Below are 22,486 nucleotides of genomic sequence, written 5' to 3' on the forward strand. Positions count from 1 at the left end.
TCTTGCAGAGACTTCTTATAATAACATATCTGCCCTATAAAATTCCCCTCAGATTACCATGAGAGCATGAGCACTCTACTTCCACCATTAGCAACATCAAGCCTTGTTTTTACATATCAGTGAGTGTGACCCAGGATAATCATTGCTGCATAATCTACCAACTACTATTTGACAGGCAGACGCTGCATCGTTTATGAGTAGGGCCCTACAAACCTTGCACATAGTCGCTATACGCAATGTTTTTGGGATATGCAGTTTTCTTTTACAAAAACCTGGCTTACTTCTCTGGTTTGAATAGCCCTGAGATAATAATATTGTTGGGGCATCTTATATATATATATATATTTTAGTATATAAGGTTAATGACGGATGTATAAACAGTTAATTGTACATTAAGGGTGTTTTTATGATAGTTTTATTTAAACAGATATCCACATACCAACGATAAGTTCTGACTATTCTAAGGAGGCTTAAACTTAGAGATCCCAGCTAAGCCTATCCTGCACCATTATACATGCTATTTTTATTAGCCCTTCAGGGAGCAGAGGCTCAGAATTAGATTAGTGAGCATTTCTTGATATATATGTCACAAATGTTTACCTTACATAATGTTTAGTAGTATGAAGTTGTTACGTACAGTATATTTGATCATTTTTGCTATTGCTTCTTTATATTGCATATTTTCTGAGTTACTCATCCTGCCAGCAGGGTTCCCTATATATTGCTATGTGTTGAATGGGACAGATATGATAGGTGCACTATGCTTTACTCAACATGATGGGGGCTCCTAACTTTGTTAGGTATCTGAAGTTATTTATATTTCATCCGCCAGAATATCAAGTGGACTCTCTCCTGTACACGTAGTATTATTATATAATATGTTGACTGGGTTGTAATACCATGCCAGTAGCGAATCCCTTATGTTCATGGAACTGCATAGAAGGTTAGCACTGGACCTCAGACTCACAGGGAATGTCCAGCAAGTTTTATTGCATTCCTGAATCCATCTATTTATATTTGTATATTCCGAGTCATAATTAAGATTCGTTGTTGCTTTACATATTGTTTGGGTTGTGTGGCTGCTTTAGTTAATAACCCTGCTCACTCATTCCAATAACTTCACTAATATAAACATCTCTGAGCAAATAGCATTGTTAGAATGTTTATCTATATATTAATATTTAGCGATTATGTTCAATGAACATACTATAAAGGGTTCACTACAGTCGTCTCCTTCACGACAGGTCTGCATTAAAAGATATATCTTTATTAAGTACCAGGTCCCAACATATACACTTTCCTATTCTTAAGGTTATAAGGAAAAGTCTCCTCAGAAATACCAACTGGTTTTCCCCTAAAAGGTTGCTCGTTCTTTTCATGTCATAGGCCTACAGGATGCAGAAGCCTGATTTTAGCTTAATGAGCAAGTTAGGAAACCAAAATTAAGGACTTATGTGCCACAAGTGCTTATTTCTTTCATGTAATTGCCAAGAGTCCATGAGCTAGTGACATATGGGATATCAATACCCAAGATGTGGAGTCTTCCACTCAAGAGTCACTAGAGAGGGAGGGAATAAAAATAAAAACAGCCATATTTCGCTGAAAAAATTAATCCACAACCCAAAAAAATAAGTTTATTTTCATTTTTGAAAAAGAATAAACTTAAATCAAAAGCAGAAGAATCAAACTGAAACAGCTGCCATCAAAAAGGTAGAATTTAATAAATGTATGCAAAGAGGACCAAGTCACCGCTTTGCAAATCTGATCAACTGAAGCTTCATTCTTAAAAGCCCAGGAACTGGAAACTGATCTAGTAGAATGAGCTGTATATCTCTGAGGCAGGGATTTACCTGACTCCAAATAAGCTTGATGAATCAAAAGTTTCAACCAAGAAGCCAAGGAAATAGCAGAAGCCTTCTGACCTTTCCTAGGACCAGAAAATAAAACAAATAGACTGGAAGTCTTCCTTAAATCTTTAGTAGCTTCCACATAATATTTCAAAGCTTTTACCACATCCAAAGAATGCAAGGATCTCTCCAAAGAATTCTTAGGATTAGGACACAAGGAAGGGACAACAAAAAAAGAAGTCTGCAAAACTGCCTTATCCTGATGAAAAATCAGAAAAGGAGACTCACAAGAAAGAGCAGATAGCTCAGAAACTCTTCTAGCAGAAAAGATAGCCAAAAGGAATAACACTTTCCAAGAAAGTAGTTTAATATCCAAAGAATGCATAGGCTCAAATGGAGGAGCCTGTAAAGCCTTCAGAACCAAATTAAGACTCCAAGGAGGAGAAATTGATTTAATGACAGGCTTAATACGAACTAAAGCCTGTACAAAACAGTGAATATCAGGAAGTATAACAATCTTTCTGTGAAATAAAACAGAAAGAGCGGAGATTTGTCCTTTCAAGGAACTTGCAGACAAACCCTTATCCAAACCATCCTGAAGGAACTGTAAAATTCTAGGAATTCTAAAAGAATGCCAGGAGAATTTATGAGAAGAACACCATGAAATGTAAGTCTTCCAAACTCTATAATAAATCTTCCTAGAGACAGATTTACAAGCTTGTAACATAGTATTAATCACTGAGTCAGAGAAAACTCTATGACTTAGAACTAAGCGTTCAATTTCCATACCTTCAAATTTAATGATTTGAGATCCTGATGGAAAAACGGACCTTGAGATAGTAGGTCCGGCCGTAACGGAAGTGGCCATGGCGGGCAACTGGACATCCAAACCAGATCCGCATACCAAAACCTGTGTGGCCATGCTGGAGCCACCAGCAACACAAAAGACTGTTCCATGATGATTTTGGAGATCACTCTTGGAAGGAGAACTAGAGGCGGGAAGATGTAAGCAGGTTGATAACACCAAGGAAGGGTCAGCGCATCCACTGCTTCCGCCTGAACATCCCTTAATCTGGACAGGTATCTGGGAAGTTTCTTGTTTAGATGAGAGGCCATGAGATCTATCTCTGGAAGCCCCCACATCTGAACAATCTGAGAAAAAACATCTGGATGAAGAGACCACTCCCCTGGATGTAAAGTCTGGCGGCTGAGATAATCCGCCTCCCAATTGTCTACGCCTGGGATATGCACCGCAGAGATTAGACAGGAGCTGGATTCCACCCAGGCAAGTATCCAAGATACTTCTTTCATAGCTTGGGGACTGTGAGTCCCACCCTGATGATTGACATAAGCCACAGTTGTGATATTGTCTGTCTGAAAACAAATGAATGGTTCTCTCTTTAGCAGAGGCCAGAACTGAAGAGCCCTGATAATTGCACGGAGTTCTAAAATATTTATTGTTAATCTCGCCTCTTGAGATTTCCAAACCCCTTGTGCTGTCAGAGATCCCCAAACAGCTCCCCAACCTGAAAGACTTGCATCTGTTGTGATCACAGTCCAGGTTGGGCAAACAAAAGAAGCCCCTTGAACCAAACAATGGTGATCTATCCACCATGTCAGAGAGTGTCATACATTGGGATTCAAGGATATTAATTGTGATATCTTTGCATAATCCCTGCACCATTGATTCAGCATACAAAGCTGTAGAGTTCTCATGTGAAAACGAGCAAAGGGGATCGCGTCCGATGCTGCAGTCATGAGACCTAAAACTTCCAGTCATGGACACTGAATCTATTTGGAAGCCTAAAAAGGTGACCCTTGTCTGAGGAATCAAGAAACTTTTTGGTAAATTGATCCTCCAACCATGTTTCCGAATAAACAACACTAGTTGATTCGTGTGAGATTCTGCAGTATGTAAAGACTGAGCTAGTACCAAGATATCGTCCAAATAAGGAAACACCGCAATACCCTGTTCTCTGATTACAGATAGTAGGGCACCCAGAACCTTTGAAAAGATTCTTGGAGCTGTTGCTAGGCCAAATGGAATAGCAACAAATTGGTAATGTTTGTCTAGAAAAGAGAATCTCAGAAACTGAAAGTGTTCTGGATGAATCGGAATATGAAGGTATGCATCCTGCAAGTCTATTGTGGACATATAATGTCCTTGCTGAACAAAAGGCAGAATAGTCCTTATAGTCACCATCTTGAAAGTTGGTACTCTTACATAACAATTAAAAAAAATTAGATCCAGAACTGGTATGAATAAATTTTCTTTCTTTGGTACAATGAATAGGTTTGAATAAAACCCCAAACCTTGTTCCTGAAGAGGAACTGGCATGATTACCCCTGAAGACTCCAGGTCTGAAACACACTTCAGAAAAGACTGAGATTTTACTGGATTTACAGGGATGTGTGAGAGAAAAAATCTTCTCACAGGAGGTCTTACTTTGAATCCTATTCGATACCCTTGAGAGACAATGCTCTGAATCCAATGATTTTGGACAGATTTTATCCAAAAATCCTTGAAAAACCTTAATCTGCCCCCTATCAGCTGAGCTGGTATCAGGGCCACACCTTCATGCGGATTTAGGGGCTGACTTTGGTTTCCTAAATGGCTTGGATTTATTCCAATTTGAGGAAAGCTTCCAATTGGAAGCAGATTCCTTGGGGGAAGGATTGAGTTTTGTTCTTTATTCTGACGAAAGGAACGAAAACGGTTAGAAGCCTTAGATTTACCCTTAGGTTTTTTATCCTGAGGCAAAAAAACTCCTTTTCCCCCAGTGATAGTTGAAATAATAGAATCCAACTGAGAACCAAATAAATTATTACCTTGGAAAGAAAGAGATAGTAATCTAGATTTAGATGTCATATCAGCATTCCAAGATTTAAGCCACAAAGCTCTTCTAGCTAAAACAGCTAAAGACATGGATCTAACATCAATTTTGATAATATCAAAAATGGCATCACAAATAAAATGATTAGCATGTTGCTGTAAGCGAACAACGCTAGATATGTCAGAATCCAATTCGTGTTGCGCTAAATTTTCCAACCAGAAAGTTGATGCAGCCGCAACATCAGCCAAAGAAATAGCAGGTCTGAGAAAATGACCTGAATATAAATAGGCCTTCCTTAGATAAGATTCAAGCTTCCTATCTAAAGGATCCTTAAAGGAAGTGCTATCTTCCATAGGAATAGTGGTACGTTTAGCAAGAGTAGAAATAGCCCCATTAACTTTGGGGATTTTTTCCCAAAACTCTATAGATTTTGCTGGTAAAGGATAAAAAATTTTAAACCTTGAAGAAGGAATAAAATAAGTACCTGGCTTATTCCATTCCCTAGAAATCATATCATAAATAGCCTCAGGAATGGGAAAAAACCCTGGGGAAACCACAGGAGGTTTAAAAACAGCATTTAAATGTTTATTAGACTGAACGTCAATAGGACTGGTTACCTCAATATCCAAAGTAATTAACACTTCTTTTAATAAAGAACGCATATACTCTATTTTAAATAAATAAGTAGATTTGTCAGTGTCAATGTCTGAGGAAGGATCTTCTGTATCAGATAGATCCTCATCAGAAGAGGATGAATTATTATGTTGTTGGTCATTTGAAATTTCAACAGCTAAATGAGAAGTTTTAAAAGACCTTTTACGTTTATTAGAAGGTGGAAATGCAGACAAAGCCTTCAGAATAGAATCAGAAACAAATTCTTTAAAATTTACAGGTATATCATGCACATTAGAAGATGAAGGAACTGCAACTGGCAATGTACTATTACTGATGGATACACTACCTGCATGTAAAAGTTTATCATGACAACTATTACAAATGACATTCGGTGGAATAATTTCTACAATTTTACAACAAATGCACTTAGCTTTGGTAGAACGGATGTCAGGCAGCAATGTTCCAGCAGAAACTTCTGAGACAGGATCAGATTGGGACATCTTGCACAATGTAAGAGAAAAAACAACATATAAAGCAAAATGATCTATTTCCTTATATGACAGTTTCAGGAATGGGAAAAAATGCAATAGCATAGGCCTCTGATAGAGAAAAAAAGCAAGAGGCAAACATACAAGGGGTATTGAAATAATGAAAAAGTTTTACGCCAAGTATGACGCACAACATAACGTAAACTTTTTTGGCGCCAAAAATAACCGGAAATGACACACTCGCGTCACTAATGACGCCTCCATGTGAAAGGTCTCGGCGTCACGTATGACGCCGGAAATGACGAAGTTGCGTCATAAACGTACATTTTCGCACCAAGAATGAAGCAATAAAGTTTAGCATTTGACGCACCCGCGGGCCTAATACTCGCAATTACAAGAAGTAGTCAATTGAAAAAAACACTAAACCCCAGTTAAGAAATAAATTTCTTAAAAATGTTTACATTCCCAAATATGAAACTGACAGTCTTCAGAAGGAAATACATGAACCTGACTCATGGCAAATATAAGTACAATACATATATTTAGAACTTTATATAAATGCATAAAGTGCCAAACCATAGCTGAGGTGTCTTAAGTAATGAAAACATACTTACCCAAAGACACCCATCCACATATAGCAGATAGCCAAACCAGTACTAAAACAGTTATTAGTAGAGGTAATGGTAAATTGAGAGTATACAGGGAGTGCAGAATTATTAGGCAAATGAGTATTTTGACCACATCATCCTCTTTATGCATGTTGTCTTACTCCAAGCTGTATAGGCTCGAAAGCCTACTACCAATTAAGCATATTAGGTGATGTGCATCTCTGTAATGAGAAGGGGTGTGGTCTAATGACATCAACACCCTATATCAGGTGTGCATAATTATTAGGCAACTTCCTTTCCTTTGGCAAAATGGGTCAAAAGAAGGACTTGACAGGCTCAGAAAAGTCAAAAATAGTGAGATATCTTGCAGAGGGATGCAGCACTCTTAAAATTGCAAAGCTTCTGAAGCGTGATCATCGAACAATCAAGCGTTTCATTCAAAATAGTCAACAGGGTCGCAAGAAGCGTGTGGAAAAACCAAGGCGCAAAATAACTGCCCATGAACTGAGAAAAGTCAAGCGTGCAGCTGCCAAGATGCCACTTGCAACCAGTTTGGCCATATTTCAGAGCTGCAACATCACTGGAGTGCCCAAAAGCACAAGGTGTGCAATACTCAGAGACATGGCCAAGGTAAGAAAGGCGGAAAGATGACCACCACTGAACAAGACACACAAGCTGAAACGTCAAGACTGGGCCAAGAAATATCTCAAGACTGATTTTTCTAAGGTTTTATGGACTGATGAAATGAGAGTGAGTCTTGATGGGCCAGATGGATGGGCCCGTGGCTGGATTGGTAAAGGGCAGAGAGCTCCAGTCTGACTCAGACGCCAGCAAGGTGGAGGTGGAGTACTGGTTTGGGCTGGTATCATCAAAGATGAGCTTGTGGGGCCTTTTCGGGTTGAGGATGGAGTCAAGCTCAACTCCCAGTCCTACTGCCAGTTTCTCGAAGACACCTTCTTCAAGCAGTGGTACAGGAAGAAGTCTGCATCCTTCAAGAAAAACATGATTTTCATGCAGGACAATGCTCCATCACACGCGTCCAAGTACTCCACAGCGTGGCTGGCAAGAAAGGGTATAAAAGAAGAAAATCTAATGACATGGCCTCCTTGTTCACCTGATCTGAACCCCATTGAGAACCTGTGGTCCATCATCAAATGTGAGATTTACAAGGAGGGAAAACAGTACACCTCTCTGAACAGTGTCTGGGAGGCTGTGGTTGCTGCTGCACGCAATGTTGATGGTGAACAGATCAAAACACTGACAGAATCCATGGATGGCAGGCTTTTGAGTGTCCTTGCAAAGAAAGGTGGCTATATTGGTCACTGATTTGTTTTTGTTTTGTTTTTGAATGTCAGAAATGTATATTTGTGAATGTTGAGATGTTATATTGGTTTCACTGGTAAAAATAAATAATTGAAATGGGTATATATTTGTTTTTTGTTAAGTTGCCTAATAATTATGCACAGTAATAGTCATCTGCACACACAGATATCCCCCTAAAATAGCTAAAACTAAAAACAAACTAAAAACTACTTCCAAAAATATTCAGCTTTGATATTAATTAGTTTTTTTGGGTTCATTGAGAACATGGTTGTTGTTCAATAATAAAATTAATCCTCAAAAATACAACTTGCCTAATAATTCTGCACTCCCTGTATCGTCGATCTGAAAAGGGAGGTAGGAGATGAATCTCTACAACCGATAACAGAGAACCTATGAAATAAACCCCCGTTAGTGAAATCATCGTATTCAAATAAGTGATACTCCCTTCATGTCCCTCTGACATTCGCTGTACTCTGAGAGGAATCGGGCTTCAACAATGCTGAGAAGCGCATATCAACGTAGAAATCTTAGCACAAACTTACTTCACCACCTCCATAGGAGGCAAAGTTTGTAAAACTGAATTGTGGGTGTGGTGAGGGGTGTATTTATAGGCATTTTGAGGTTTGGGAAACTTTGCCCCTCCTGGTAGGATTGTATATCCCATATGTCACTAGCTCATGGACTCTTGCCAATTACATGAAAGAAAATATTTTTCTGTTTGGGGTGCGTCATACTTGGCGCCAAACATTTTCATTATTTCAGACCCCATTCCTTTTTGCCTCTGGCCTTTTTTTCTATGTCAGAGGCCTATGCTGATTGCATTTTTTCCCATTCCTGAAACTGTCATATAAGGAAATTGATATTTTTGCTTTATATGTTGTTTTTTCTCTTACATACTGCAAGATGTCTCAATCTGATCCTGTCTCAGAATCTACTGCTGGAATCCTGCTGCCTGATATCGGTTCTACCAAAGCTAAGTGCATTTGTTGTAAGCTTGTGGAGACTATACCTCCAGCTGTGGTTTGTAATAGTTGTCATGATAAACTTTTACATGCAGATACTGTTTCCATCAGTAGTAGTTCATTACCTGTTGCTGGTCCATCAACATCTAATGCTCAGGATATTCCTGTAAATTTAAGAGAATTTATTTGATTCCATTCAGAAGGCTTTGTCTGCCATTCCACCTTCTAATAAACGTAAAAGGTCTTTTAAAACTTCTCATAAAGTTGATAAAATTTCAAATGACCGACAACATACTGATTTATCTATCTCTGATGAGGATCTGTCTGATTCAGAAGATCCTGCCTCAGATATTGACACTGACAAATCCTCTTATTTATTTAAAATGGAGTATATTCGTTCTTTATTAAAAGAAGTGTGGTTTGCATTAGATATGGAGGATACTAGTCCTCTTGATATTAACCCCTTAATGACCACAATGTATCCTGTATGTCACTGGTCGTTAAGGGTTTTTTCAGGACATAATAGCACAAGTCTAGCAAGAACATGCTATTAATGCACTCCCTCCAGCAGGCTTTGTGGAATAGAGCAGTCTCAACGCTGGTGGCAAGACCGTGCTATAAAACAATCAAGTCCCAAAAAAAGGCCAGTGACATACAGGGTACGTCGCTGGTCCTTAAGGGGTTAAAACTAGTAAATGTTTCAATTCTGTTTATAAGCCTCATGTAGTTATTCCAGAGGTTTTTCCAGTTCCTGATGCTATTTTAGATATGATTTCAAGGGAATGGAATAGACTGGGTACCTCTTTTTCTCCTTCTTCAAGGTTTAAAAAATTGTATCCTTTGCCACTGATAGATTGGAATTTTGGGAAAAAATCCCCAAGGTTGATGGGGCCATCTCGACTCTTGCTAAGTGTACTACTATTCCTACCGAAGATAGTACTTCTTTTAAAGATCCTTTAGATAGGAAGCTTGAATCTTATCTAAGGAAGGCTTATTTATGTTCAGGTCATCTTCTTAGGCCTGCTATTTCTTTGGCGGATGTTGCAGCTGCTTCAACTTTTTGGTTGTAAACTTTAGCGCAACAAGTATCAGATTATAATGTGTATAGCATTGTTAAACTAATTCAACATCCAAATAATTTCATTTATGATGCCATTTTTTATATAATCAGAATTGATGTTAGATATATGTCTTTAGCTATTTTAGCTAGAAGAGCTTTATGGCTTAAATCTTGGAATGCTGATATGACTTCTAAATCGACATTGCTATCTCTTTCTTTCCAAGGTAATAAATTATTTGGTTCTCAGTTGGATTCAATAATTTCAACTGTTACTGGGGGGAAGGGAGCTTTTTTGCCTCAGGAAAAAAAAATCTAAGGGTAAATTTAAAGCTTCTAGCCATTTTCGTTCCTTTCGACAGAATAAACAACAGAAACCTAATCCTTCCCCTAAGGAATCGGTCTCTAATTGGAAGCCTTCCTCAATCTGGAATAAATCCAAGCCATTTAAGAGATCTAAACCAGCCCACAAGTCTGCATGAGGGTGGGGCCCTCATTCCAGCTCAGCTGGTAGGGGGCAGATTAAAATTTTTCAAGGATATTTGGATCAATTCAGTCCAAAATCATTGGATTCAGAACATTGTCTCTCAAGGGTACAGAATAGGTTTCAGAGTAAGACCGCCTGTGAGAATTTTTTTTCTCTTACGCATTCCAGTGAACCCAAGTGTCTCAGACCTGGAGTTATCTGGGGTAATCATGCTGGTTCATTTTCAGGAACAGGGTCTAGGGTTTTATTCAAATCTATTCATTGTTCCAAAGAAAGAAAATTCATTCAGACCAGTTCTGGATCTAAAAGTCTTGAATCGTTATGTAAGAGTACCAACATTTAAGATGGTGACTATAAGGACTATTCTGCCTTTTGTTCAGCAAGTGCATTATATGTCCACAATAGACTTACAGGATGCATATCTTCATATTCCGATTCATCCAGATTACTATCAGTGCCCTACTCTCTGTAATCAGAGAACGGGGTATTGCAGTGTTTCCTTATTTGGACGATATCTTGGTACTCGCTCAGTCTTTACGTTCTGCAGAATCTCACACAAATCAACTAGTGTTGTTTCTTCAAAGACATGGTTGGAGGATCAATTTACCAAAGAGTTCTTTGATTCCTCAGACAAGGGTCACCTTTTTAGGTTTCCAGATAGATTCAGTTTCCATGACTCTGTCTCTAACAGACAAGAGACGACTAAAATTGGTTTCAGCCTGTCGGAACCTTCAGTCTCAGTCATTCCCTTCAGTAGCTATGTGCATGGAGGTTTTTGGTCTCATGACTGCAGCATCGGACACGATCTCCTTTGCTCATTTTCAAATGAGACCTCTTCAGCTTTGTATGCTGAACCAATGGTGCAGGGACAAGGATCTCACAATTAATATCCATTAAATCCCAATGTTCGACTATCTCTGACTTGGTGGTTAGATCACCATTGTATAGTTCAAGGGGCCTCTTTTGTTCATCCAACCTGGACTGTGATCACAACAGATGCAAGTCTTTCAGGTTGGGGAGCTGTTTGGGAATCTCTGACAGCACAAGGGGTTTGGAAATCTCAAGAGGCGAGATTACCAATCAATATTTTGGAACTCCGTTCGATTCTCAGAGCTCTTCAGTTTTGGCCTCTATTGAAGAGAGAGACGTTCATTTGTTTCCAGACAGACAATATCACAACTGTGGCATATGTCAATCATTAGGGAGGGACTCACAGTCCTCAGGCTATGAAAGAAGTATCCCAGATACTTGTTTGGGCAGAATCCAGCTCCTGTCTAATTTCTGCGGTCCATATCTCAGGTATAGACAATTGGGAAGCGGATTATCTCAGTCGTCAAACTTTACATCCTGGAGAGTGGTCTCTTCACCCAGATTTGTTTTTTTCAAATTGTTCAGATGTGGGGGCTTCCAGAAATAGATATGATGGCATCTCATCTAAACAAGAAACTTCCCAGGTACCTATCCAGGTCCAGGGATCCTCAGGCGGAAGCAGTGGATGCTTTGACACTTCCTTAGGGTTATCATCCTGCTTATATTTTTCCGCCTCTAGTTCTTATTCCAAGAGTGATCTCCAAGATCATCATGGAGCAATCGTTTGTGTTGCTGGTGGCTCCAGCAAGGGCTCACAGGTTTTGGTATGTGGATCTTGTTCGGATGTCCAGTTGCCAACCTTGGCCACTTCCATTAAGACCAGATCTTCTATCTCAAGGTCCATTTTTCCATCAGGATCTCAAATCATTAAATTTGAAGGTATGGAAATTGAACGCCTAGTGTTTAGTCATAGAGGTTTCTCTGACTCAGTGATTAATACCATGTTACAGGCTCGTAAATCTATTTCTAGAAAGATTAATTATCGGGTTTGGAAGCCTTACATTTCATGGTGTTCTTCTCATAATTTTTCTTGGCATTCTTTTAGACTTCCTAGAATATTACAGTTTCTTCAGGATGGTTTAGATAAAGATTTGTCTGCAAGTTGCTAAACTCCCTGATATTCATTGTTTTGTACAGGCTTTGGTTTGAATCAAGCCTGTCATTAAATCAATCTCTCCTCCTTGGAGTCTTAATTTGGTTTTGAAGGCTTTACAGGCTCCTCCATTTGAGCCTATGCATTCTCTGGACATTAAATTGTTTTCTTGGAAAATGTTGTTCCTTTTGGCCATCTCTTCTGCTAGAAGAATTTCTGAATTATCTGCTCTTTCTTGTGAATCTCCTTTTCTGATTTTTCATCAGGATAAGGCAGTTTTGCGGACTTCATTTAAATTCTTACCTAAAGTTGTGAATTCTAACAATATTAGTAGATAAATTGTTGTCCATTCTTTGTGTCCTAATCCTAAGAATTCTTTGGAAAGATCCTTACATTCTTTGGATGTAGTGAGAACATTGAAATATTATGTTGAAGCTACTAAAGTTTTCAGGAAGACTTCTAGTCTATTTGTTATCTTTTCTGGTTCCAGGAAAGGTCAGAAGGCTTCTGTCATTTCTTTGACATCTTGGTTAAAGCTTTTGATTCATCAAGCTTATTTGGAGTCAGGTGAATCCCCGCCTCAGAGAATTACAGCTCATTCTACTAGGTCAGTTTCCACTTCCTGGGCTTTTAAGAATGAAGCTTCAGTTGATCAGATTTGCAAAGCAGCAACTTGGTCTTCTTTGCATACATTTACTACATTCTACCATTTTGATGTTTTTGCTTCTTCATAAGCATATTTTGGTAGAAAAGTTCTTCAGACAGCTGTTTCAGTTTGATTTTTCTGCTTATAATTTAAGTTTTTTTCTCTATAAGATTAAACTTATGATTTGGGTTGTGGATTAATTTTTTCAGCGGAATTGGCTGTCTTTATTATTTATCCCTCCCTCTCTAGTGACTCTTGCGTGGAGTTCCACATCTTGGGTATTGCTATCCCATACGTCACTAGCTCATGGACTCTTGCCAATTACATGAAAGAAAACATAATTTATGTAAGAATTTACCTGATAAATTCATTTCTTTCATATTGGCAAGAGTCCATGAGGCCCACCCCTTTTTATGGTGGTTATGCTTTTTGTATAAAGCACAATTAGTCCAATTCCTTGTTGATGCTTTTTACTTCCTTTATTTTTCACCCCACTTCTTGGCTATTCATTAAACTGAATTGTGGGTGTTCATAAAGCTTATTTGGAGTTAAGTAAATCCCTGCCTCAGAGGATTACAGCTCATTCTACTAGATCAGTTTCCACTTCCTGGGCTTTTAAGAATGAAGCTTCAGTTGATCAGATTTGCAAAGCAGCAACTTGGTCTTCTTTGCATACATTTACTAAATTCTACCATTTTGATGTTTTCTTTTCTTCAGAAGCAATTTTTGGTAGAAAAGTTCTTCAGGCAGCTGTTTCAGTTTGATTCTTCTGCTTATAATTTAAGTTTTTTTCTCTATAAGATTAAACTTATGATTTGGGTTGTGGATTAATTTTTTCAGCGGAATTGGCTGTCTTTATTATTTATCCCTCCCTCTCTAGTGACTCTTGCGTGGAATTCCACATCTTCGGTATTGCTATCCCATACGTCACAAGCTCACGAACTCTTGCAAATTACATAAAAGAAAACATAATTTATGTAAGAATTTACCTGATAAATTCATTTCTTTCATATTGGCAAGAGTCCATGAGGCCCACCCCTTTTTATGGTGGTTATGATTTTTTGTATAAAGCACAATTATTATCAAATTCCTTTGTTGATGCTTTCTACTCCTTTATCACCCCACTTCTTGGCTATTCGTTAAACTGATTTGTGGGTGTGGTGAGGGGTGTATTTATAGGCATTTTAAGGTTTGGGAAACTTTGCCCCTCCTGGTAGGAATGTATATCCCATACGTCACTAGCTCATGGACTCTTGCTAATATGAAAGAAATGAATTTATCAGGTAAGATCTTACATAAATTATGTTTTTAGAGATCAAAACGTAATTTAGATTTCCTCCTGTATACACAGCATTGATACCAGATATCCTTAACAGCTCTTTACTTAAAATGTTAGAGGTCTAAAAGTGACCATTGTTACCGTTATCTTTCCTTCTATTCTTTGGGGTCCATGAGTGGCTCTAGGTAGTTCAGGAGGAATTTATATCATTTTTAAACTGAGGTTTCAATGCCGGTCAGTTAATGCTGTTATTGAATCTTGTATTATTCAGAATATTAGAATTAACTGTTAAAGTGCGTGGAAAAGATGAAAAATGTATCAAAGCTTGTTGTACCGTGCATCATTTATGTCAAATGTTTGTGTACTGCTGTATTTTCTAAAAACTCAATAAAACAATTTAAATAAAAAAATAATAAGAAGAATATAGTTCTGCAGATGTGGTTGTTGTGTTACTAATAAAGATAATAATAATAAAATAGATAATGATAATAATAATAATAATAATAATAATAATAATAATAATAATAAAATAGATAATAATAATAATAATAATAATAATAATAATAATAATAATAAAATAGATAATAATAATAATAATATAGTTCTGCAGATGTGGCTGTTGTGTTACTAATAAAGATAATAATAATAAAATAGATAATAATAATAATAATAATAATAATAATAATAATAATAATAATAATAATAATAAAATAGATAATAATAATAATAATATAGTTCTGCAGATGTGGCTGTTGTGTTACTAATAAAGATAATAATAATAAAATAGATAATGATAATAATAATAATAATAATAATAATATAGATAATAATAATAATAATATAGTTCTGCAGATGTGGTTGTTGTGTTACTAATAAAGATAATAATAATAAAATAGATAATAATAATAATAATAATAATAATAATAATAAAATAGATAATAATAATAATAATATAGTTCTGCAGATGTGGTTGTTGTGTTACTAATAAAGATAATAATAATAATAAAAAATATAATAATAGTTATTAGTTATAATAATAATAATCTGTGTTATTGCTACTACTACTAAGTGTTACTACTAATAATAATAATATAGTTCTGCAGATCCAGTTGTTGTGTAATAAAGATAATAATAATATTAATAATAATAATAATAGAGAAGATAATAATAATAATAATAATAATAATAATAATAATAAAAGATAATACTACTAATAATAATCATCATAATATAGTTCTGGAGATTCAGTTGGTGTGTTACAAAATAAAGTTAATAATAATATTAATAAAATAAGTGTTAATAATAAAGATAAAAATAACCTCTTTTTTTTTCTTACAGAATGGTGTGACTACTGCCTCCGCCAGTCCGAGCAGAGCATACTGTGGGGCAAGTTGGAAACAAGGCATTACAGACACTGGAAGCACTTTCCCTGCAAGAGTCTGCTCCACCAGTGGGAAGGACTTCCTGTAGCTCTCATAGATGCCAGCAACCAGCAAGGACAGGACAGCACAGATATGGCCACTGACTGCAGGAAATAGAGAGAGAGGGGTACACTCATATAACGTGTGGGTCGGTTACATGTCAGTGCAATATTTAGCAACAGTTTAACAATATGAACATCAGTAAGAGCATCTACATGAGTTATCTACACAAGTTGCTGTATTTTCAACCGAACAAGGATATTCATTATTGAACTGTAAGTATGCAAAAATGGCAAAACCTCCCACTTAGAAAGAGAGAAGAGTGTTTTATATTATTATTATTATTATTATTATTTTCTGGATGTTTTATGGACCCCCAGTAAGTATCAGATTTCCAAACATAAGTCTAAAGACTACACATTTGTTTCCCCCAAAAAATGCATTTTTGTCGTTTTATCATATTGTACAGTCCTGGCCAAAAGTTTTGAGAATGACACAAATATTAATTTCCCAAAGTCTGATGTCAGATGTTACTAAGGTATACTGATATTAATTTTAAAGGCTTTTATTGAAAATGACATTATGTTTATGCAAATAGTCAATATTTGCAGTGTTGACCCTTCTTTTTCAAGACCTCTGCAATTCACCCTGGCATGCTGTCAATCAACTTCTGGGCCATATCCTGACTGATTAAGGTTTGGGGAGCTTCCTGGCCATGGACCCAAAATTTCAATGTTTTGTTATCACTTTTGCCTTATGGCAAGGTGCTCCATCATGCAGGAAAAGTCATTGTTCATCACCAAACTGTTCTTGGATGGTTGGGAGAAGTTGCTCTTGGAGGATATTTTTGTACCATTCTTTATTCTTGTCTGTGTTCTTGGGCAAAATTGTGAGTGAGCCCACTCCGTTGGCTGAGAAGCAACCCCACACATGAATGGACTCAGGATGCTTTACTGTTGGCATGACACAGGACTGATGGTAGTGTTCACCTTTTCTTCTCTGGACAAGGTTTTTCCGGATGCCCCAAACAATCGGAAAGGGGATTCATGAGAGAAAATGACTTTACCCCAGTCCTCAGTAGTCCAATTCCTGTACCTTTTGCAGAATATTAGTCTGTCCCTGATGTTTTTCCTGGAGAGAAGTGGCTTCTTTGCTGCCCTTCTTGACACCAGGCCATCTTCCAAAAGTCTTTGCCTCACTGTGCGAGCAATTGCACTCACACCTGCCTGCTGCCATTCCTGTGCAAGCTCTGCACTGGTAGTGCTCTGATCCCACAGCAGAATCAACTTTAAGAGACAATCCTGGCATTTTGCTGGACTTTCTTGGATGCCCTGAAGCCTTCTTCACAACAATTGAACCTCTCCACTTGAAGTTCTTGATGATCCAATAAATGGTTAACTTAGGTGCAATCTTAGTAGCAGCAATATCCTTGCCTGTGAATCCCTTTTTGTGCAATGCAATGATGTATGTAAATGTTTCCTTGCAGGTAACCATGGTTAACACAGGAAGAACAATGATTTCAAGCACCGCCCTCCTTTTAAAGCTTCCAATGGTCTCCAGCCTTGGCCTCGTCAACACTGACACCTGTGTTAAGGAGAGAATCACCGACACCTGTGTTAAGGAGAGAATCACCGACACCTGTGTTAATGAGAGAATCACTGACACCTGTGTTAACGAGAGAATCACTGACACCTGTGTTGACGAGAGAATCACTGACATGATGTCAGCTGGTCCTTTTGTGGCAGGGTTTAAATGCAGTGGAAATGTTTTTTGGGGATTAAGTTAATTTTCATGGCAAAGAGGGACTTGGCAATTAATTGCAATTGATCTGATCAATCTTCATAACATTCTGGAGTGTATGCAAATTGCCATCATAAAAACTGAGGCAGCAGACTTTGTGAAAATGAATATTTGTGTCACTCTAAAAAAAAAATTGCCCTGGACTGTACATTTGGGTTTGAATATAACATCTACTCAAACCAAAAACATCCTGATTTGTTACCTTTAAGCAAACACTTTTGTGTGATAGGTTTTAAGGTAAGAGGGCTTCTTTACCCCTGCAACAAGGTCCTGTATTCTATATGAGGGGTCTGCAATGCCCATACAGTGAGTGCTGAGCCGTCATTGCACACATACCACAGTATGCATTGCTAGTTCCTGTAAAACTATAATGAGGCAACACTTAGTTCCTGTTTGTTAACACACTAGTGCCTGGAGTGAAGGAATACCATTATTAGCCACGACTCAGCGTCACAGCATTCTCTTGCCAATAACTAATATTGCAGTCAGTAGAAAACAAACGTGGATAACCTGTTGCCAGATACGATTAATGTACAATATTTCTTATCTGCTCTCCATGCAATATGTCCAGAGGCAAATCACAGTCACTGTATAGCGAAGGAAACCAATTTACAGCCACTTATTAGTAGTGATGTCGCGAACATAAAAATTTGGGTTTGCGAACGTCAAACGCGAACTTCCACAACTGTTCGCGAACGGGCGAACCGGGCGAACTGCCATAGACTTCAATAGGCAGGCGAACTTTAAAACCCACAAGGACTCTTTCTGGCCACAATAGTGATGGAAAAGTTGTTTCAACGGTACTAACACCTGGACTGTGGCATGCCGGAGGGGGATCCATGGCAAAACTCCCATGGAAAATGACATAGTTGATGCAGAGTCTGGTTTTAAGCCATAAAGGGCATAAATCACCTAACATTCCTAAATTGTTTGGAATAACGTGCTTTAAAACATCAGGTATGATGTTGTATCGTTCATGTAGTGTAAGGGTTACGCCCGCTTTACAGTGACAGACCAAACTCCCCGTTTAAAGGGACAGTCTACACCAGAATTTTTATTGTTTTAAAAAGATAGATAATCCCTTTATTACCCATTTCCCAGTTTTGCATAACTAACACATTTATAATAATATACTTTTAACCTCTGTGATTATCTTGTATCTGAGCCTCTGCAAACTGCCCCTTTTTTCACTTCTTTTGACAGACTTGCAGTCTAGCCAATCAGTGCCTGCTCCCAGATAACTTCTCGTGCACGAGCACAGTGTTATCTATATGAAATACGTGAACTAACACCCTCTAGTGGTGAAAAACTGTTAAAATACAATCTGAAAGAGGTGGGCTTCAAGTTCTAAGAAATTAGCATATGAACCTCCTAGGTTAAGCTTTCAACTAAGAATACCAAGAGAACAAAGCAAAATTGGTGATAAAAGTAAATTGGAAAATTGTTTAAAATTACATGCTCTATCTGAATCATGAAAGTTTATTTTGGCCTAGACTGTCCCTTTAACGCACCGCAAACAACCGCAAACAGTCCATTAGCACAACCGCAAACTCCCCATTTGCACAAGGTTGGATACCAAGCTAGCCATGTCCCGTTCCTTGTCCTCACTGATGTCATTGAAGGTCTCTTCCTCCACCCAGCCACGTACAACACCAAGGGTCCCCGAAAGGTGACAACAAGCCCCCTGGGACGCCTGCTGTGTTTGGTCTTCCACCTCCTCAAAGCCACCTTCCTCCTCTGACTCCTCTTCTTCAGACTCCTCTCTCTGCGTTATTATAAGGTGTGTTAAGTAGTACTATTCCTATCAGTTTAATCCCTGTTACGTCCCCTATCAGGGGACCTGTATATTGCATCGATTTTAGGAACCGGGAGATAGAAAAAGATGCTTGGTCGGTCCTCCTACTTCAAATTTGGGGCACTGCGCGTGCAATCTAATGTGCCACCAGATAGGAGTGGTGTGTTAAGTAGTACTATTCCTATCAGTTTAATCCCTGTTACGTGCATGTGTGTAATGCTGCCTGACTGAGACATATCCCTGTTATCTACATCCTCTGTCAATGATGGTTGCGCATCACTCATTTCTTCCAACCGATGTGTAAATAACTCCTCTGACAGATCAAGTGAAGCGGCTGTGGTGCTAGTGTTGGTGGTGGCAACAGGCGGGCGAGTGGTAACTTGAGAGGTGCCCGAAGCTAAGCTGGAGGAGGATGGTGCGTCAAGGTTCCGAGCGGAAGCTGTAGAAGATTGGGTGTCCTGTGTTAGCCAGTCAACTATGTCCTCAGAACTGTTCAAGTTCGGGGTACGTGGCCTCTGAACACTGGGCATTATTCTAGGGCCAAAGGGAATCACAGCACCATGAACACGACGGCCCCTGCGGGGTGGCCTGCCTCTGCCTGTCATTTTTTTTTCGATTAGTGGTACTATGCATGCAAGCTACTGTGACAACAGATATGAGTGGCACTGTGCACTGGCAGAAGTTGGCAGAGTAGACGCTGTAGGCCTGACACACACGCTTGCAGACAACTAACTGCTATTCAATCTATTACAGTCAAAATTGTATTTTTTTTTTTTAAATGTACACTACTGTTACACCAGATATGAGTTGCACTGGGGTGACACTGTGCCCTGGCAGGCCCTTAAACCCACACGTGTGAAGGAAACTGACTGCTATTATTTAACACAGTCAAAAAAGTGTTGTTTTTTTAAATCTACACTACTGTTACACCAGATATGAGTTGCACTGGGGTGACACTGTGCCCTGGCAGGCAGGCACTGAAACGCACACGTGTGAAGGAAACTGACTGCTATTATTTAACACAGTCAAAAAAGTGTTGTTTTTTTTAAATCTACACTACTGTTACATCAGATATGAGTTGCACTGCGGTGACACTGTGCCCTGGCAGGCAGGCACTGAAACGCACACGTGTGAAGGAAACTGACTGCTATTATTTAACACAGTCAAAAAAGTGTTGTTTTTTTTAAATATACACCATTGTTACACCAGATATGAGTGGTGGCACTGGGCAAGTGGGCACAGTATACGCTGTGAGGCTGACAAACACGCTGGCAGGCAGACAACTGCAATTAGATTACACAGGAAAAAAAAAAAAAAAGCAGACTGATGTTCTAGCCCTAAAAAGGGCTTTTTGGGGTGCTGTCCTTACAGCAGCGATCAGATGAGTCCTTCAGGACTGTAGTGGACACTGAATACACTAGCCTAGCTATCAATTTCCCTATTAAATCAGCAGCAGCTACACTGTCCCTCCTCTCACTAACAATGCAGCTTCCGAATGAATCTAAAATGGATGCTGTCCAGGAGGTGGGAGGGTCTGGGAGGGAGGGTCTGCTGCTGATTGGCTGGAATGTGTCTTCTGACTGTGAGGTACAGGGTCAAAGTATTACTCAATGATGACGAATAGGGGGCGGATCGAACATCGCATATGTTTGCCCGCCGCAGGGAATGCAAACATGCTATGTTCGCCGGGAACTATTCGCCGGCGAACTATTCGCGACATCACTACTTATTACCTATTCCCCAGTTTTACATAACCAACACTGTTATATTAATACACTTTTTACATCTGTGATTACCCTGTATCTAAGCCTCTGCAGACTGTTCCTTATCTCAGTTATATTAATATACTTTTTACCTCTGTGATTACATTGTATCTAAGCCTCTGCAGACTGCTCCTTATCTCAGTTATATTAATACACTTTTTACCTCTGTGATTACATTGTATCTAAGCCTCTGCAGACTGCTCCTTATCTCAGTTATATTAATATACTTTTTACCTCTGTGATTACCCTGTATCTAAGCCTCTGCAGACTGCCCCTTATCTCAGTTATATTAATATACTTTTTACCTCTGTGATTACCTTGTATCTAAGCCTCTGCAGACTGCCCCCTTATTTCAGTGCTTTGACAGACTTGCATTTAAGCCAATCAGTGCTGACTTATAAATAAGTCCATGGAGTAAGCACAATGTTATCTATATGACACACATGGGCTAGCGCTGTCTAACTGTGAAAAACTGTCAAAATACACTGAGATAAGTGGTGGCCTTCAAGGGCTTAGAAATTAGCATATGAGACTACCTAGGTTTAGCTTTAAACTAAGAATATAAAGAGAACATGGGACATTATAAATGAAAAGGTCTGCAAATACCGTATCAAGTATACAGAAGAATCAGGCTACTAGAGGCTGTAAAATTACTAAGCCAAAAAGAAGTTTAGAGAAACAGATCATGGTCTCATAAAGACCCCACAGTCATTGGGAGTTGCAGTAGTTTTGAATCTCCTTGACACCTGGTTCAATACAGTTTTCTGTAGACTGAAGGACGATAGGAAATTGGTCAACCAATGATAAGACATTTGCTTTCAAATGGCCCACAAAGCTCTCATCCACAATGAAAAACAATCGTCTTCCAAGTTCTAAGACCACCATCTTTCAATGTCTTTTTTTTACATTTAGAGGATTTTTCTTTAATCGTGGGAAAAATAAAATTCATGTTCCAATGCAGTGGCTGGTTCTCTAATCTTCTGTCTCACTGTCACTTTCTCCCTCTCTCTATTCTTCTGTCTCACTGTCACTCTCTCCATCTCTCTATTCTTCTGTCTCACTGTCACTCTCCCCCTCTCTCTATTCTTCTGTCTCACTGTCACTCTCCCTCTCTCTATTCTTCTGTCTCACTGTCACTCTCTCCCTCTCTCTATTCTTCTGTCTCACTGTCACTCTCTCCCTCTCTCTATTCTTCTGTCTCACTGTCACTCTCCCCCTCTCTCTATTCTTCTGTCTCACTGTCACTCTCCCTCTCTCTATTCTTCTGTCTCACTGTCACTCTCCCTCTCTCTATTCTTCTGTCTGACTGTCACTCTCCCCCTCTCTCTATTCTTCTGTCTCACTGTCACTCTCCCTCTCTCTATTCTTCTGTCTCACTTTTACTCTCCCCCTCTCTTTATTCTTCTGTCTCACTGTCACTCTCCCCTCTCTCTATTCTTCTGTCTCACTGTCACTCTCTCCCTCTCTCTATTCTTCTGTCTCACTGTCACTCTCCCCCTCTCTCTATTCTTCTGTCTCACTGTCACTCTCCCTCTCTCTATTCTTCTGTCTCACTGTCACTCTCCCTCTCTCTATTCTTCTGTCTCACTGTCACTCTC

The 22,486-nt window shown here is 38.7% G+C and overlaps 1 protein-coding gene across 1 annotated transcript in view; it reads right to left on the reverse strand.

The window, feature by feature from the left end:
• SLC15A5 (solute carrier family 15 member 5) overlaps positions 1 to 22,486 on the reverse strand; it is a 181,788-nt gene that overhangs the window by 55,890 nt on the left and 103,412 nt on the right. The window contains exon 5 of the mRNA XM_053719733.1: positions 15,446 to 15,634. Within this exon, the coding sequence (XP_053575708.1) occupies positions 15,446 to 15,634 (189 nt within the window). The remainder of the gene's footprint in view (positions 1 to 15,445; positions 15,635 to 22,486) is intronic.

The sequence above is a fragment of the Bombina bombina genome, chromosome 6 (assembly GCF_027579735.1).
Source record: "Bombina bombina isolate aBomBom1 chromosome 6, aBomBom1.pri, whole genome shotgun sequence".
In the NCBI taxonomy this organism is placed as follows: domain Eukaryota; kingdom Metazoa; phylum Chordata; class Amphibia; order Anura; family Bombinatoridae; genus Bombina; species Bombina bombina.